The sequence below is a fragment of the Triticum urartu genome, chromosome 1A (assembly GCF_056163025.1).
Source record: "Triticum urartu cultivar PI428250 chromosome 1A, HENAU_Tu73, whole genome shotgun sequence".
Lineage (NCBI taxonomy): Eukaryota > Viridiplantae > Streptophyta > Magnoliopsida > Poales > Poaceae > Triticum > Triticum urartu.
This window is the reverse complement of record NC_141873.1, coordinates 560,596,657-560,613,661: the sequence shown is the minus strand read 5'-3', so window position 1 is coordinate 560,613,661 and position 17,005 is coordinate 560,596,657. Positions and strand designations below refer to the sequence as shown.

General features: G+C 42.6%; 1 protein-coding gene across 1 annotated transcript; it reads left to right on the top strand.

Moving 5' to 3' along the window:
* Positions 1 to 11,130: 11,130 nt before the first annotated feature.
* LOC147992733 (16S rRNA processing protein RimM family) lies at positions 11,131 to 16,482 on the top strand. Its single transcript, XM_087531569.1, has 9 exons — positions 11,131 to 11,542; positions 11,631 to 11,765; positions 11,881 to 11,991; positions 12,574 to 12,849; positions 13,140 to 13,339; positions 13,582 to 13,825; positions 14,333 to 14,446; positions 14,943 to 15,131; positions 16,017 to 16,482. Exons 1-9 carry the CDS (start codon positions 11,201 to 11,203, stop codon positions 16,362 to 16,364), a joined length of 1,959 nt encoding a protein of 652 aa, XP_087387695.1. The 5' UTR covers positions 11,131 to 11,200; the 3' UTR covers positions 16,365 to 16,482.
* Positions 16,483 to 17,005: the final 523 nt, after the last annotated feature.

Genomic DNA, 17,005 nt, shown 5'->3' with positions numbered 1-17,005 from the left:
TTGTATGTGATACAACCGAAAGGTTTTGTCAATCCTGAAAAGATGCTAATAAGGATGCAAAGCTCCAGCAATCCTTCTGAGGACTGGAGTGAGCATCTCGGAGTTGGAATGTACACTTTGATGAGATGATCAAAGATTTTGGGTTTATACAAAGTTTATGAGAAACTTGTATTTCCAAAGAAGTGAGTGGGAGCACTATAGAATTTCTGATGAGTATATGTTATGGATCAGAAATGATGTAGAATTTCTGGAAAGCATATAGGGTTATTTGGAAAGTGTTTTTCAATGGAAAGCCTGGATTAAGCTACTTGAGCATTGAGCATCAAGATCTATAAGGATAGATCAAAACGCTTAATGGTACTTTCAAATGAGCACATACCTTGACATGATCTTGAAGTTGTTCAAGATGGATCAGTCAAAGAAGGAGTTCTTGCCTGAGTTGTAAGGTATGAAGTTAAGACTTAAAGCTCGACCACGGCAGAATAGAGAGAAAGGACGAAGGTCGTCCCCTATGCTTAAGACATAGGCTCTACAGTATGCTATGCTGTGTACCGCACTTGAAATGTGCCTTGCCATGAGTCAGTCAAGGGGTACAAGAGTTATCCTTAGTAGCTAGTAGACTAAGGAATTTTCTCGATTATGGAGGTGGTAAAAGAGTTCGTCGTAAAGAGTTACGTCGATGCAAGCTTAACACCTATCCGGATAGCTCTGAGTAGAGATACCGGATACATATAATGGAGCAACAATTTAGAATAGCTCCAAGTAGAATAGTTATTTGGATTAGCTCCAAATAGAACGTGGTAGCTACATCTAGGAGATGACATAGAGATTTGTGAAGCACACACGGATCTGAAAGGTTCAGACCCGTTGACTATAACCTCTCTCACAAGCAAAACATGATCAAACCCAGAACTCATCGAGTGTTAATCACATGGTAAATGTGAACTAGATTATTGACTCTAGTAAACTCTTGGGTGTTAGTCACATGGGGATGTGACCTTGAGTGTTAATCACATATCGATGTGAACTAGATTATTGACTCTAGTGCAAGTGGGAGACTGTTGGAAATATACCCTAGAGGCAATAATAAATTAGTTATTATTATATTTCCTTGTTCATGATAATCGTTTATTATCCATGCTATAATTGTATTGATAGGAAACTCAGATACATGTGTGGATACATAGACAACACCATGTCCCTAGTAAGCCTCTAGTTGACTAGCTCGTTGATCAATAGATGGTTACGGTTTCCTAACCATGGACATTGGATGTCGTTGATAACGGGATCACATCATTAGGAGAATGATGTGATGGACAAGACCCAATCCTAAGCCTAGCACAAGATCATGTAGTTCGTATGCTAAAGCTTTTCCAATGTCAAGTATCATTTCCTTAGACCATGAGATTGTGCAACTCCCGGATACCATAGGAGTACTTTGGGTGTGCCAAACGTCACAACGTAACTGGGTGACTATAAAGGTGCATTACAGGTATCTCTGAAAGTGTCTGTTGGGTTGGCACGAATCGAGACTGGGATTTGTCACTCCGTGTAAGCGGAGAGGTATCTCTGGGCCCACTCGGTAGGACATCATCATATGCGCAATGTGACCAAGGAGTTGATCACGGGATGATGTGTTATGGAACGAGTAAAGAGACTTGCCGGTAACGAGATTGAACAAGGTATAGGGATACCGACGATCGAATCTCGGGCAAGTACAATACCGCTAGACAAAGGGAATTGTATACGGGATTGATTAAGTCCTTGACATCGTGGTTCATCCGATGAGATCATCGTGGAACATGTGGGAGCCAACATGGGTATCCAGATCCTGCTGTTGGTTATTGACCGGAGAGTCGTCTCGGTCATGTCTGCATGTCTCCCGAACCCGTAGGGTCTACACACTTAAGGTTCGGTGACGCTAGGGTTATAGAGATATTAGTATGCGGTAACCCGAAAGTTGTTCGGAGTCCCGGATGAGATCCCGGACGTCACGAGGAGTTCCGGAATGGTCCGGAGGTAAAGAATTATATATAGGAAGTGCTATTTCGGCCATCGGGACAAGTTTCGGGGTCATCGGTATTGTACCGGGACCACCGGAAGGGTCCCGGGGGCCCACCGGGTGGGGCCACCTACCCCGGGGGCCACATGGGCTGTAGGGGGTGTGCCTTGGCCCATATGGGCCAAGGGCACCAGCCCCAAGAGGCCCATGCGCCAAGAGAGAGAAAAAAGGGGAGAGTCCTACAAGGGGAAGGCACCTCCGAGGTGCCTTGGGGAGGATGGACTCCTCCCCACCCTTGGCCACACCCTTCCTTGGAGGAAGGGGCAAGGTCTGCGCCTCCCCCTCTCCCTTGGCCCTATATATAGTGGGGAAAAGGAGGAGCAAACCAATCTAAGGCCTGGCGCCTCCCTCTCCCTCCCGTGACACATCTTCTTCCTCCCGCAGCGCTTAGCGAAGCCCTGTTGGAATCCCGCTACTTCCACCACGCCGTCGTGCTGCTGGATCTCCATCAACCTCTCCCTCCTCCTTGCTGGATCAAGGCATGGGAGACGTCTCCGTTCCGTACGTGTGTTGAACGCGGAGGTGCCGTTCGTTCGGCGCTAGGATCATCGGTGATTTGGATCACGACGAGTACGACTCCATCAACCCCGTTCTCTTGAACGCTTCCGCGCGTGATCTACAAGGGTATGTAGATCCACTCCTCCCTCGTTGCTAGATGACTCCATAGATAGATCTTGGTGACACGTAGGAAAATTTTTAATTTATGCTACGTTCCCCAACAACCCAAGCATCCTGATAAACGATGAAGATTATCCATGGTTACGGCGCAATAAACAAAGCACACAAGCGAAGAAAAAGTGAAGACTTTCTGTCCACAACTATTATGATGATACCATGCCAACTTTCAACCTTTTTCCTAGTTCATTTGAAATGCATGTTGTAACATGCGAGTTTCTACCGTTTTGTACATGAAGTGCATCCAGTTTTTGCCATAACCCTCTCAACTTTTTAGCACATGCTATGTGGGTGAAATGATGATACCATGCCAAGTTTCAACCTTTTCAGAGTTCATTTGTAGTGCTTTTCATTTTCAGGGTCATATAGCTCAAAAAAATCAGAAATGCATGAAAAATAACAAATGAAGTCGGAAAGGGTTGAAAATTGATGATGTGGCTTTTAATGGTGCATTTTGAACACACAAAAAGTCTGAAGTTCAAATAAGTTCAAAAAAATGAAATCCCTTTGTAACAGACGAGTTTCCGTATGAAACCCTGATACTTAGGAAGAGATTGTCCATTTTGTACACGAAGTGCATCCAGTTTTTGCCGTAACCCTCTCAACTTTTTAGCACATGCTATGTGGGTGAAATGATGATTCCATGCCAACTTTGAACCTTTTCAGAGTTCATTTGTAGTGCTTTTCATTTTCAGGATCATATAGCTATAAAAAATCAGTAAATGCATGAAAAATAACAAATGAAGTCAAAAAGGGTTGAAAATTGATGATGTGGCTTTGAATGGTGCACTTTGAACACACAAAATGTCTGAAGTTCAAATAAGTTCAAAAAAATGAAATCCCTTTGTAACAGACGAGTTTCCGTATGAAACCCTGATACTTCGAAAGAGATTGTCTGTTTTGTACATGAAGTGCATCCAGTTATTGCCGTAACCCTCTCAACTTTTTAGCACATGCTATGTGGGTGAAATGATGATACCATGCCAACTTTCAACCTTTTCAGAGTTCATTTGTAGTGCTTTTCATTTTCAGGGTCATATAGCTCAAAAAAACAATAAATGCATGAAAAATAACAAATGAAGCCAGAAAGGGTTGAAAATTGATGATGTGGCTTTGAATGGTGCATTTTCAATTTTTGGGTCATTTAGCTCAAATAATGAACTAATATAAAAAATAATGATCTGGAAAACTGTTATGAAACTCTAATAGAAAAATAATAAGCAAAAAGAATTTTCATAAAACTTTTATAAACCTCTAGTATTATTGAAACTAAAATTATATAAAATTTATGCAGCTAAAATTATCAAAGTATTTTCTGTTCAAAACATTATAAGCAAAACATAAAAAAATAAAAAAAATAAAAAATAAAATAAAATAAATAAGTAGAAACAAAATAAAATAAATAAGTAGAAACAAAATAAAATAAATAAGTAGAAACAAAATTAACTTTAACAAATAAGTAGAAACAAAATAAACTTTAATAAAATAAATAAAAATAGAAACAAAAAGAATCACGGAAAAAAAAGGAAAAATAAACAAAATAAAACAAAATTATCAAAGTATTTTCTGTTCAAAATCATTAAAAGCAAAAAGAATTTTCATAAAGAACTTTTTTGTTAGAAACTTTAATAGCAAAATTACATAATAAGTAAGTAATTAGAAATAAAATAAAATAAATAAAGTAGAAAAGAAAAGAAATAAACCGGGGGAAAAAAGCAACCTACTGGGCCACCACGGCCTGAATACGACTAGAAACCCACCCATGGGCCAGGATTCAGGCCCGTAGAAGGCCCAATATAGATACAGTGTGTTTAGGCCCGAAAGCCTACATTTTAGAGGAGCTCGAGAGGGCAGCGGGAGTGGGGCTTATAAACCACTCTTGAGCTCCCTCAGCTAGCGAGGTGGGACTAAACTTTCGTGTCGCGATGCGGGCAGCACAAGGCCTTTAGTCCCAGTTGGTGCCACCAACCGGTACTAAAGGCGCACATTCGTACCGGTTTGTGGCTCCAACCGGTACCAATGCCCACCTATGGTCCCGGTTCGTGACACCAACCGGGACCATAGGCGTCAGGTTCCCGCCCTTTGGGCTGCCGAAAAGAGACCTTTGGTCCCGGTTCATGGCACCAACCAGGACCATAGGTGGGCATTGGTACCGGTTGGTGCCACGAACCGGTACCATTGGTTTTGCTATATAAGGTAGCACTTGTGAAAATTTTGCCAACTGCTCCCATTCCCCCCAATGCCGCCAGGCCGTTCCTCGTCGTCGTCGCCGCCCCGAGCCCCTGCCCCGACGCCGTCGCCCCGCCCCTGACCCGCCGTCGATGTCGTCCTCGCCGTCGTCGTCGCCGCCCCCGAGCCGCTCATCCCCGAGCCCTCGCCGCGCACGTAACCCCTCCCCCACGAGCCAGTCATCCTCGTCGCCGTCATCGTCGCCGGCCTCGTCGTCGTCCTCGTCACCGGCCTCGTCGCCGTCCTACCTTGAGCCCCTAGTGAGCCCCTTCCCATCCCGATCAGTGCGCTGCCGCGGCTGCCGCCGCCCCCCTGCGCCGCGCCGCCGCCCCTGGTTTTGTATGTATGTATGTATGTATGTATGTATGGATATGCATGTATATGGATGGATGTATGTGTATGTGTTCATAGTTTTTTGTTCATAGCATTTCTGTAGGTTGTATAGTTTTATTTTTGTTCAATGTTTATGGTTAGAAGAGGAAAGGAAAAAATTGTGTTGCAAAAGTTACATTTAAGGTTAGTTGATTTAGTACATTTTAGGTTATTAGTTCTACTGTTAGTGCATTTAAAGTTAGTTTATTTTTAGTTGAACTAGTTGATTAATTAATAAAACTACTTTATTTTACTATATATAGAGGTAGTTTATTTTTAGTAAGTACTACTTTATTTTATTTATAGTAAGTGTTTAGTAGTTGAACTAGTTGATTTAATAAAACTACTTTATTTTACTATATATAGAAGTAGTTTATTTTTAGTAAGTACTATTTTATTTTATTTATAGTAAGTGCTTAATTAGTAGTTGAACTAGTTGATTTAATAAAACTATTTTATTTTACTATAGAAGTAGTTTATTTTTAGCTAGAAAATTAATAGAACTAGTTTATTTTTTAGTTCAAGCAATTATTCCTGCATCGACGTCGACGATGCCTATCTCGCATCCTCGTCGTCGACTCGGCGGAGGAGGCCAACTTGATCAGAGGGGCCATGTCCGGGACTGGGCTCCGTCAGGCTGGTATTGGGAGGTGCTACCTTCCGGGGGGCGTAGGTTGGTGAGGAGCCAGTCATCGTTGGCCCTATCCTTGTTTGGTGGCGGTCGCATGGGCCAGTGACAGTGCCTAGGCTTCCGGACACCGCAGAGGTGGTACGTCACCATGTCAGCGAGGAGGACGAGCACGTCCGTCGCTACATGGTTGCGTTGGAGGGCAGGTTCTTCAGGGATCTCACTGGAGCGATCCTGTGATGGTTCGTTCTCTTTGGGTGTCCACCGCCCGTGCCGATACCCGTCGGGCGCTACGGTTCTAGCTGTACTAGCGATGTTATATGTATGATAGTATTCAAGGTGTATTAGTGATAATATTCGGCGATGTACGGACGCAAAAGATGATACAGTTTTGCTTATAATTGAATGCATCCTAATTTGAATACTACTTTATTTTGCGATTTGATTTTGCTTATTGAATGCTCAAATTGGAAAACTACTCCTACTTTGAATGCTAAAATTGGAGAGCACTATGCAAGCGTATGCATATGATTAGTTGATAGCTTCTAGGGTTTTTGTTTTCGCAGAAATCTAGGAGCCCCCCTCCATCATCCCCGTCGTCGTCCCCGTCACCGACCCCCTCCGACCTCGAGGTGAGACCAGCCAAATCCTTTTTTAGAAAGATAATTAAATGATATTCCGAGTTGACTTTAAGTCTGTCGAGTCTCCACCATATATGAGAGGACGAAGAAGCCCGACTGTTGTCGTGGGGGTCGTTTCTCCTTCTTCTCCGGGTGCTAGACCTTTGTTATGCACTAGGGAAAGAAGGAGTAACGACCATCACCGACGGTCGCAAATGTCAGAGAGGAATCAGTGAGGGAGAGTTACACCATATATATGAGAGGACGAAGAATCCCGACTGTTGTCGTGGGGGTCGCTTCTCCTTCGTTCCCGTGTGCTAGACATTTTGGTGTAATGCACTTGGGGACAAAGTGAGGAGCGACCATCACCGAGAGTCGAATATATACACCACGTGAGCTGAGAGTTTTCAAGAAAAGACTTGACAGACCAATATTCAACCCGCGATGAATAATAATGATCTAATTTAGTTTTTGTAGTACATATATTTAATTGTACAAGTTTAATCTTTGAATTATGAACGTAGGAAATGTCGTCATCAGACGACGAAAGTCTCCCGGGGGAGTGCAGCTGGTGCCACGATGATCGAGGTCTGTGCGACATGCCTCACCTGGACGATGATCGGCGCTTCAGCATTAAGCTCGAGGAGACCTTCGATGTTGAAACGGTACGCAACGACGACAAGTGTTTTTTTTGTAATTAAGCATGACTACAACTATTTCAACGTGTAATTTTCATCTTTTACAATTCGAGTAGCTTATCCCATACCATGCAAGGCGCTATGTCTTGGAGAGGATGGGTTTTGAAGACCATGAAAATTTCGAAACAAAGAAAATTCACCTAAGGACTCATCATGATGTGGATTTTGAAGTAAAGTTGTACAATTCTAAGAGCGTAACCCATTTTGGTTGCGAAAAATGGGAAGCACTTTGCAAGATGTATGGTTTTGATGAGGGTATGCTTGTCACCATGGATCTTGGTGATCCTGAAATCGAGCAAGACAATATGGGCATTTGGGTCCTTGTTGATACGCCTCCAATTCTACCGCTATGTGAGTTTCTCAAACATAGTTATTAGCTAATTTATATTGTTTATTTCAAAATAGTTGACAGCTTAGTTTCATTGACAGCTTATTTTCATTCTTCAAAGAATGTGCGGGAGATGGTAGACAAAACCCACTACACCGATGGCTCCGAATTAACTTACAAGGAGAAAAATCATCTGGTCAGATTTTGTACTGACATTGAGAATTACAATATCTACAATCAAACTCCTCAACATTATGGTCAATACGTGCCACTAGTGCATGTGTTGAACTACGGTAACTATTATGGAGATACCCTGGTAAGATTTTTTACTATTACGACATCTGTGCATCTTTTGCATACTTCTTAAACTAGTACATCATTGCTAACTATGAAGTTATTGCTATGTTTTTCAACAAATAATCCCAAAGAATTGTGTGCCTCATTTGATGTATTAGAAAGGTAGCCTTAATGTTTTGAACATACAGCCAGGTCATCCTACGAATCTCAACTGTCCATACCAGATTTCTAAAAGGAATGGAGACATGCAAATCAAAGGATGGAAAAAATGTATGGACAGTCGTAAGGAGGTTCTTGGAAGCAAAAGGAAGTGAAGCGCAAGAATCGGAGACAGGATGATCTCCATTCTCCATAATGGAGAGTCAGGGTCTATATTGTTTTATGCTATTTTACCTTAAAGAGGGTATTTAGGTCCTACCTAATATAGATGATCATGTGCTAAGAACAATTAAGTAGGGTTGGTTCGATGACTATGAGGATGATGATCGTATGACTTGTTATTAATAACGAGTAGAAGTTGTATGATGATGATTAGTAGACTTTTTATTATATATGATGATGCATGATGCGAGCATGAAGAGTTATTATATATCAGCGGGTGAAATGAACATGGATTGGATTGAAGTGAAGGCAACATGCATGTGGTGCATGTCGAAAGTAGTACAATCCAAACTTGATCAAGTTAGGATTAGTATTACTTTCGACATGCACCACATGTTGCCTCACTTCAATCTAAGTCATGTTTAGGCATAGCAGTAGCAGTAGCACGGAGATAAGAGAGGACAAATCTCTCTATTAGCTACCTATACCAACCTAAATTAACCCCCAAAACCCCTAAACCACCTCCTTTTAAAAAAACAGCCCCTGAAATGCTGACGCGTGGAAGCTTATTGGTCCCGGTTGGTGCTACCAACCGGGACCAAAGGCCCTTGTTCCTGGGCTCGCCGGAGCGGCCACGTGGTGGCCCATCTGTCCTGGTTAGTATAAGAACCGGGACTAAAGGCCTAGGGCATTAGTAACGACCCTTTAGTCCCGGTTCCCCAACCGGGACAGATGGGCCTTATGAACCGGGACAAATGGGCCTTTTTCTACTAGTGAAAGTGCCTAAGGAAACCCCATTTCTTACTGTTTTTTAACAATCACTATAATGCAATGTTTTTTATTGTAAAAACCAATCACCTCAAACAAATAACACTTAAGCCCCACAATAATGCCACCAGTAGTATTAATAGCAGGTAAGTAGTGCTAATTAAACTCAATCCTACCAGAAGTGGTTTTAAGCATGCTATCATCAATGAACTCTCTTTTGTTTTTAAAGAAACCAACAAAATTCACATGATTATTATTCAAACATTTAGCAAGACACTTCAATTTACCATGTTGCCCTAAACCTCAAATATTCCATAAGGCACCAATCATTGGATTTTAAGAGGATGAGACAAGGCACAAGGCATGTTTCTAGTGTGAAAGATTGGACTATCACTATTCAGATCAGTTGTGCCCCCTGACCTAGGAATAGTAATAGAAATAATAGGTGAAGAACAACTAAATTCATATTGTTCAAAAGGGTCAAGATTATCGGGAAGAAAAGGTTTCAGGACTATAGTTAGCAACTTAAGACAGTTTTGTTTTTTAGATTCCACCATGTTAAGGGTAATATATTTTTTGTTCAGGGGTAGTATCACCAATGCAATATCTACCTTAGTAGTTCGATTAGCAAGTTCTTCACGGTCAAAGTTGGCAAATGATTTCCCTTTAAAAGAAGCAAGTATCTCCATATTCTTTTTCTTCATATAAGTTGCATCCTTGTCCATGATCTTTTATGTTGCCATGGTTCCTTGTAATAGGCTTGTTGGATAGTTAGGGCCCCATTTAGTAACAGGCTCCACAATACTCTTCAGTTTCTTCTCAGATTCATCTTTCTCCAAAGATTCCAATAAAGATCTCTTAACATAGCCTAAGGCCATAGTCAGGTCTTCAGGAGGACATTGCATCTCAAGTAACAAGTTCTCCTCTTCTCCATCCGAGTAAACCATCTCGAAATTTCTCGGGTGTTCAGAATGGTGCTCCATATCAACAGATAAAGGTTCAATTTCATGTTCGGAAGCAATGTTATTATCACAAATAGGACTAACACAGTCAACATCCATAAGGATCACAACGGGTTTGGGGAGCGATTTGTTTCTGGTTTCCTCAATGAATTTCTCATGGAAAGAAACAAGAAGTTCATGAGGGTGGAAATCCATAGAAGAAACAAACAACACTTGTTTTGTTTTTAGCCTACAGAAGTAGCACTTTTCCTAGGGAAGTTAGCTTTGTCAAGTTCACCTATTGATTCATTACCATCTTCATCCATATTATCTTTATCAGAAACATCAGAATCCTTATCCACCTTTTTCTTCACTATGCTTGTCACTGTCAGGGTTGTGATCATCACCATCTTCACCCACCTGATCAAAACCTTCAACAATAAAGAACAACGAGTATAGCTTCCTTCGTATCTCCACAAGCCTCTCAAAGGGGTTTTTTGTGAGATCTCTACAAGCCACTTTCACTCTAATGAGCTCATAAAAGCTTTTAAAAATCCCACTCCATTCCACACCCACAAGGATTCCAAAGCAAGAAGCTACCTCGGCTAAAATCTTCCACGCACGCCACTTTGGGGGAATTCCTTCTATCTAAACTATGACTTTAGTTAACTCTGCAAATGGATCAACAAGATGATCCCATTCACAAATCTTGACAGGCACACCACCCACTAACAGATGAAATGTTGGGAATTCAATCAGGTCATCAACATTTTTCGAAAGAATTTTTGTCACCAAGCTCTCTAATCTTCCATGGTCATTCCTTGTTCTTATAGAAAATTCCATTTAACTGAATATAAGCAATCCAGAAGTAGAAACTTCACCCTTGACCACTTTCAACACAGCAACATTTTTTGATATTCAACCAGCTGGACTCTGAAGCCCAAAGTAAGTAGCAGTGGGGAACCTTTACAAGAATTGAAAATTCCCCTCTTGACCTATTTTTTTATATACATACTCTTCACATTATTACATTTTTTAAAATATATTATTTCATTTTTCTTTTTAGAGGGAGCCTTTAAAGATCTTTTGTTTTTGAGTGCTAGGGGGAGCCTTTAAAGATGTGACCTGATCGGCAATTCCGACACGGCCCAGCCACATAGATGTTCTCGAAGCCCACGGGCCGGGGCTAAAACCCCGAACCACCTTCCTCCCTTCTCCCCTCGCTAGCCTCGGGTGGGTCTATCCTCTTCCCTCGCTGAGAATGGCGTCTCCGGCCTCCACCTCCGCGCCGGTCTCCCTCTCCCTCTCCCTCCCCCTCCGCCCTTCCCCGTGCCGCCGCCTCCCCGCGCCCTTCTCCCGCCTCCCTCCCCGCCGCTTCACCCTCTCGCCGACCCGCCCCGCCGCCGCGCTGCTCTCCAGCCCCAGCCACGCGCAGCACGAGCACAAGGACGAGGAAGAGGAAGAAGAGGAGTATGGTGAAGATGAGGAGCTCGTGGAGGAGGATGACTTGGTGGAGGTGGGGTACGTGAGCGGCGCGCACGGGGTGCGCGGCGACGTCCTCGTCTCGCCCCGCACCGACTTCCCCGAGCTCCGCTTCGCCACGGTAACTCTTCTAGGCGAGCTTGGTTTGATGCTAATTGGCGGTGGAATTGAGCATTTCTCGTCCGTTTGTTCGAATTCGGTTCTGACAGCCGGGGAAGAGGTGGCTGAGGGCTCGCGCCGCCGGGAAGATGCAGGTCAGGGAGTTCGAGCTCGTCAGGGGGAAAGCCCACACGGGGAAGAAGGGCTGGATCGTGCGCTTCGACGGCGTCGACTCCTTGGACGAGGTCTGCTTGTTTGCATTTCTGTGCCTGGGTCACTCGTTATCTCTGAATCCGCGAGTCTGAAGAACTAGTCAAGATGGTTAGCTCCTGATGCGATTTTGTTTGTGACTCTTCTTAGGCCAGGCAGATAGTTGGTTCGGCTGTTCTCGTGAAGACCGAGGATAGGCCGGAACTGGAGGAGGATGAGATCTATTCGCTCGATCTTGTTGGCATGACTGTTATTGTCAAGGTACATATATACTTCGTCCATGATGTTTTCACCCCCTAAGTTTCTGGTGTGTTTCATTTGTTTATTTCCATTACAAAAATGAGGCCACACCATGAGTAAGGTGAAAAGCGCAGTGATACCAACATTGTTATTCTTTTATGCCTACAAGAATTGAATTGCAGTTGGATAGCTGGATGAAAAGTGCATGTGGTATGTTGCTGGCTCTCTGGGTGGTTGCCTTGGCCTTGGCCCTTGGGTAATCAAATTAAAGGCACACGCATCCTGTAAAATAGTACTATACTTGTGTCATTCTTATGTAATCTTGTATAAGATACTTCAGGTTAAGTAACATTAAATACCAGAACCATATACTTTTTCCTATTAAAAGCTGCGATATCATTTATATAACAAACTGTGTTATTGCTAATATTGGAACTTGTCATTGTTGTGTCGCCAAATTGCTCCTTCTACCCACTATAAGTAAACACCACCATCAAAATGTACACTGGCATTGACATATTATGCTGGTTGTTTCCTCCATACATAGATGGTTTTCTTCACAATTTTGATAATCGAAGTTAGTCCTTTTGTTTCCCTTCCTAGGATACAGGCAAGCTTGTAGGCACTGTTGCACAGGTCTTCAATTTTGGAGGTGGCGATCTTCTCCAGGTTATGGTTGGCTCTGCTGAGAATGCTGTGCAGACTGATTCAGAAAATCAGGATTCAACTCCATCCCGTCAGCACGTGTGGATTCCATTTGCTGAAGATATTGTGCCTGATATTGATATGGAGACTAGAGAGATGTGGATTACACCACCAAAGGGTCTTCTTGAGGTCAACACACGTCCTGAGAAATCAAAGAAAGAAAGGCGTGCGATGGTTAGGTCCGCGCCATCCTTTTTTTGCATGCCATGATCTCTTTTGTGGTACATAACTTGCACTTAAAAAAAAGTCTGATCTAAAGAGCTATAATGTTGATACCAGCAGCAGCACCTTTCCTGACTATTGTAGATGATAGATGCATCTCATATAACAGTTCTTTCAATGAGCATATGTGATTGAAATGTCTTGCTTTAGGTTCTAACCAAGATTGATGCAATGATCTGAGCTATTTTTTGTTGTTTGTTGTGTTCTTTCAAATAAACAATTTCTATTTTAAATCGTTACAGGATTGGAAGGAAAAGAAGAAACTACAGCGTCGCATAACTGCAGCAAAGAAGGTACTACATGAAATGGAACAGGGCCATATTCTGGAAGGTTTGCTATCAGGGGACAAGCTCGAAAAGGCTTCACTTGCTGAACAAATTGCGAGCATTGACTTCCAATTGTTCAAACATGCAATGCATAGCGTCAGCAAGCAGGTTGACAGGTACGAACTGTGGATTCCCGTTATTCCCTGTCTTGCCAAAGTATTTTCAAAAGAAGCTGATTTGATCATCATCACGCTCATTAAATGTTTTCTATATATTCATGAATGCAGTTCCAGAATGCTCCTCATATGTAACAATATCAGTCTTTCTGTTATTTTGGTCAAACAATATGCATTTGTGGTCTGTCCTGAGTTTTTAATCTAGCCTGCAGCTTACTCTTTGAAACTTTGGTCATTTTCAGCATGTCAAAGAATGTTCTTGCCAATTCCTCTTCATCAAGAAAAAACGTGATAAGGATACCTCGCGAAACCCTCATGAATCATGGTGAGAAAGAGAAGAATGTCTTCAGTAGTGAATTTAGCAAAGGCTGTGAGATCCTTCAAAAGTCAAAAGCAGCAATTGTACTTGTTACAAATGGCTCAGACTCTGATATTGTGGATGCTGAGTTTCAGAGATTGCTTAACTCTTTTAGTGAGTTAATGAAGGTATGCATTATTCATGATGGCCACTGCACTGTTTTCTGTATTGGAACTGGATATAGTAGCACCAATCAAATGCACTTTCTCCATATTTATTTTGTTTTTGATTGTTTCATATGTTACCTGAGCTTGCGTGAAGAACATAATAATTGTAAAGGTTGAGAACTGTTAAGTTCATTCCTCCTTATGTTCAAGGTTGATCAATGTCCTTTACTGCTGAAGTTTTTGTGCTCTGGTCTACTATTCAGGAATATGCTTTGGTGAAAATATCATTTAAATTCTAATCTACTATCCCATCCGGCCGGAATTAACTGTCGCTGAAATGAGTGTATCTACACACTTAAACACGTCTAGATACACTCATTTCAGCGACTGTTAATTCCGGACGGAGGTTGTATTTACTAAGGATTGAATTTACAGTGGTTATCAGTTAGTTGCTGCTTGTTTGCTACAGTTCCACCTGAAACAATGACTAATGCGTGGACAAATCTTATTCATTTTTGTTTGATGCAGGTAGAAGAAAATCATATATCTCCCCCTTTTGTTATTGTTTCTCCTGGCGATCATGTGGATTCAGTTCGGAACTACTTGATAGAGAACGACTATTTTGGTTTTGACACTCAGAAGGTACAGTACATTGTCCTACTACGAGTTTACGTAGGTGTTCTCTGTTTTTCCAAAAAAATAGGTGTGTTAATGTGACTATTCCTTTCCATTTTTCCATTTAATAGTTTGGCAATTTCATTAGAGTTCACGTTCTTGGTGGAACTGCGCACACCTCACATTTTTGTTATTGTACATTCCACATTGAACATTCCAGTCAAGCAGTTACTTTAAGATTGCCTTTTGAAATGTATGTAGAACCCGAAATTTGTTCTTGTGTATATAAGCTTACCAGCATATGTACACCAGTTCAGTTGTACATGTAGAGTGTGGCGCTTGACTCTCTTTTGGTTTTCAGTCTTAAGAGAGTCGAGTGGCAAATGGAGAGAGATCCCTGTCATGTTCAGTTCTGAATATAGAAATCTTTCTTCGCCAGCATTAATCTCTAATTTGTTTGTAACTTCGGATCTCAAAAGCCAGCTCCTCTACTTATTTAATGTTCCACTGAATCCATTTGCAGGTATGGGTCCTTGAAGAGATGAAACTACCAGTTGTCAGTCTGTCCTCTGAGCTAGGGAGCAAAAAAATTCTGCTGAAGTCCCCATGGGAGATACTTCAAAGGCCAGCTGGATCTGGGGCGATTTTCAGCTCACTATCATCAAATAAAATTTTGGAATCGTTCAATGCAATGGGCATAGAGTACGTACAGGTATGAACATGTGCCATTCACCTAGCGTGTCCCCCCATCTCGCATTTCTTCTCAGTTTTTACTTTTTGTTGCGTTGACTTATTCGGTCTATGAAATATAGATCTTCTTTAAAACTTGCGGCTACCTGCAATCTGCAACTGAACACTTATAGCCTGCTAAAACAACATCAGCGAGAAGCATGCCAGCATTTTAAATTGATGGGATTTAAACATCGCAACTTTTTTATTTCGAGAGTACGCCAATGGCATACCATATTTTTATAGAAGGTAGAGCAAAAATGTACAAGATACTTGCAAACGTTTCTTGCAACAATGCCAGTGCACCCACACCGAAAAAGCAAAGACTAACTACTCACTGAATAGTCCACACACACACACATACACACCGCACCGGCTCCCCTCCAAGAGGTTAACTCATCTAAGATGTGATCCACTAGTGCTTGTCCAGACTCCTGTTTTTCCCTGTTATTAAATACTCGAGCATTACGCTACTTCCAAAGGTTCCAGGCGATAAGTATGATCACAGTGTCGAAGCCCCTCTTGGCTTTGCCGTGGAAAGTTCTCCTAGATCCAATCCACCATTCCTCCATAGAATGTTGGTGGTTAGGACATTGGACGGTGATTCCAAGTGATTGAAAGCACCTGAACCAAGTCTCCCTAGCAACCACGCATTGTACAAGGATGTGGTCCACCGTGTCTTTGTTCTGTAAGCAGGTAAAGCAAGCAGACGTTTGGTCTTGGAGACCATGTCTACTCCTTCTAGTATCTGTAAACATCGCAACTTCAAACTCCTTTCATGAATAAGTTATATTTTCTGCTCTTATAAGAACTGCTATCTTTCTTTTGTCTGGAACCGGTCCCTGAAACGAACTTTACTTTCCGACAGATATGCAGCCCCTCTGACGAACTAGTCCTCGGGCATCCTCTGCTCTTCGGTGCTGCAAGTTCGCGCAGTGTGGATGTCGGTGTCAAGCTCCGCAAGACCAGCGACAAGACGGAAGATGGTTTCGATTTGATCCTTTCCATCGACCACTTGAACAAGATGTGCCGAGACGTCGCCAAGGCCAGGTTCTCTGCCCACCCCGAGCAGCACGAACACGTCGAGCTTGTCGACGGCCAGTGGGTCACCGTCCAGCCAGAGGGGCCGAACTCTCACCGGTTGAGTACCAATGTTACAAGTGTTTTGGATTCTTGCTCTCCTGACAAGCTGTGCGTCATGGAGATTGTTGAGTAGCGGCTAGTGAATCTTTTTGCTAATGTACTGTAGGACTGTACATAGCCAGCCACAACCAAGTACTTTTTTTTTGAAACGGATCCTCATCCATTAATTAAGAAGAGAGTTGTCCGGTTAATTGACAGAAAACTGGGTAAAACCGTCACAAATTTACCCACACATGCAAACTACTCCCAAACAATGGATCCATAGGACCCCCCAACAAACACAACCAACGGAGAACCACTGCGGCCCCAAACACTTGGATCACACCAATGGAACCCCATCGGTCCGGAACAACTTGACATGTCCGAGCCCACGCTTGCAGCCTAGACAACTGTATCATGGAACCTTAGGCGGCCCCACCAGCCCTGATCTTCACCGGCAACAGCAGTGGGAGAGGGGTGGGATGGGAGGAACCTTAGGCGGCGGTGGGAGCTCCCAAGTCGTCCGCGGGGGGAGCGACACGAAAAAGTTGGTCTAGTAAATTCGTTGACTAGCATTCCTGTGTAAGCTCCAAAACATTTTGAGTTAATAATTAATGTGATACAATCCCCCTCCGGAGAAAGGAAAAGTCTGAACCACTGTGTGGCCATAAGTAAAGCAAAAAAACATAAATAAATGCATTGATAGAAAGACAGTGCAGATTTGTCTGTTAACTC

Coding starts and splice junctions, on each gene's coding strand:
- LOC147992733 (XM_087531569.1), top strand. CDS start 11,201: ATGGCGTCTCCGGCCTCCACCTCCGCGCCGGTCTCCCTCTCCCTCTCC. Junction 11,543..11,630: donor CCGAGCTCCGCTTCGCCACG/GTAACTCTTCTA, acceptor CGGTTCTGACAG/CCGGGGAAGAGGTGGCTGAG. Junction 11,766..11,880: donor GCGTCGACTCCTTGGACGAG/GTCTGCTTGTTT, acceptor GACTCTTCTTAG/GCCAGGCAGATAGTTGGTTC.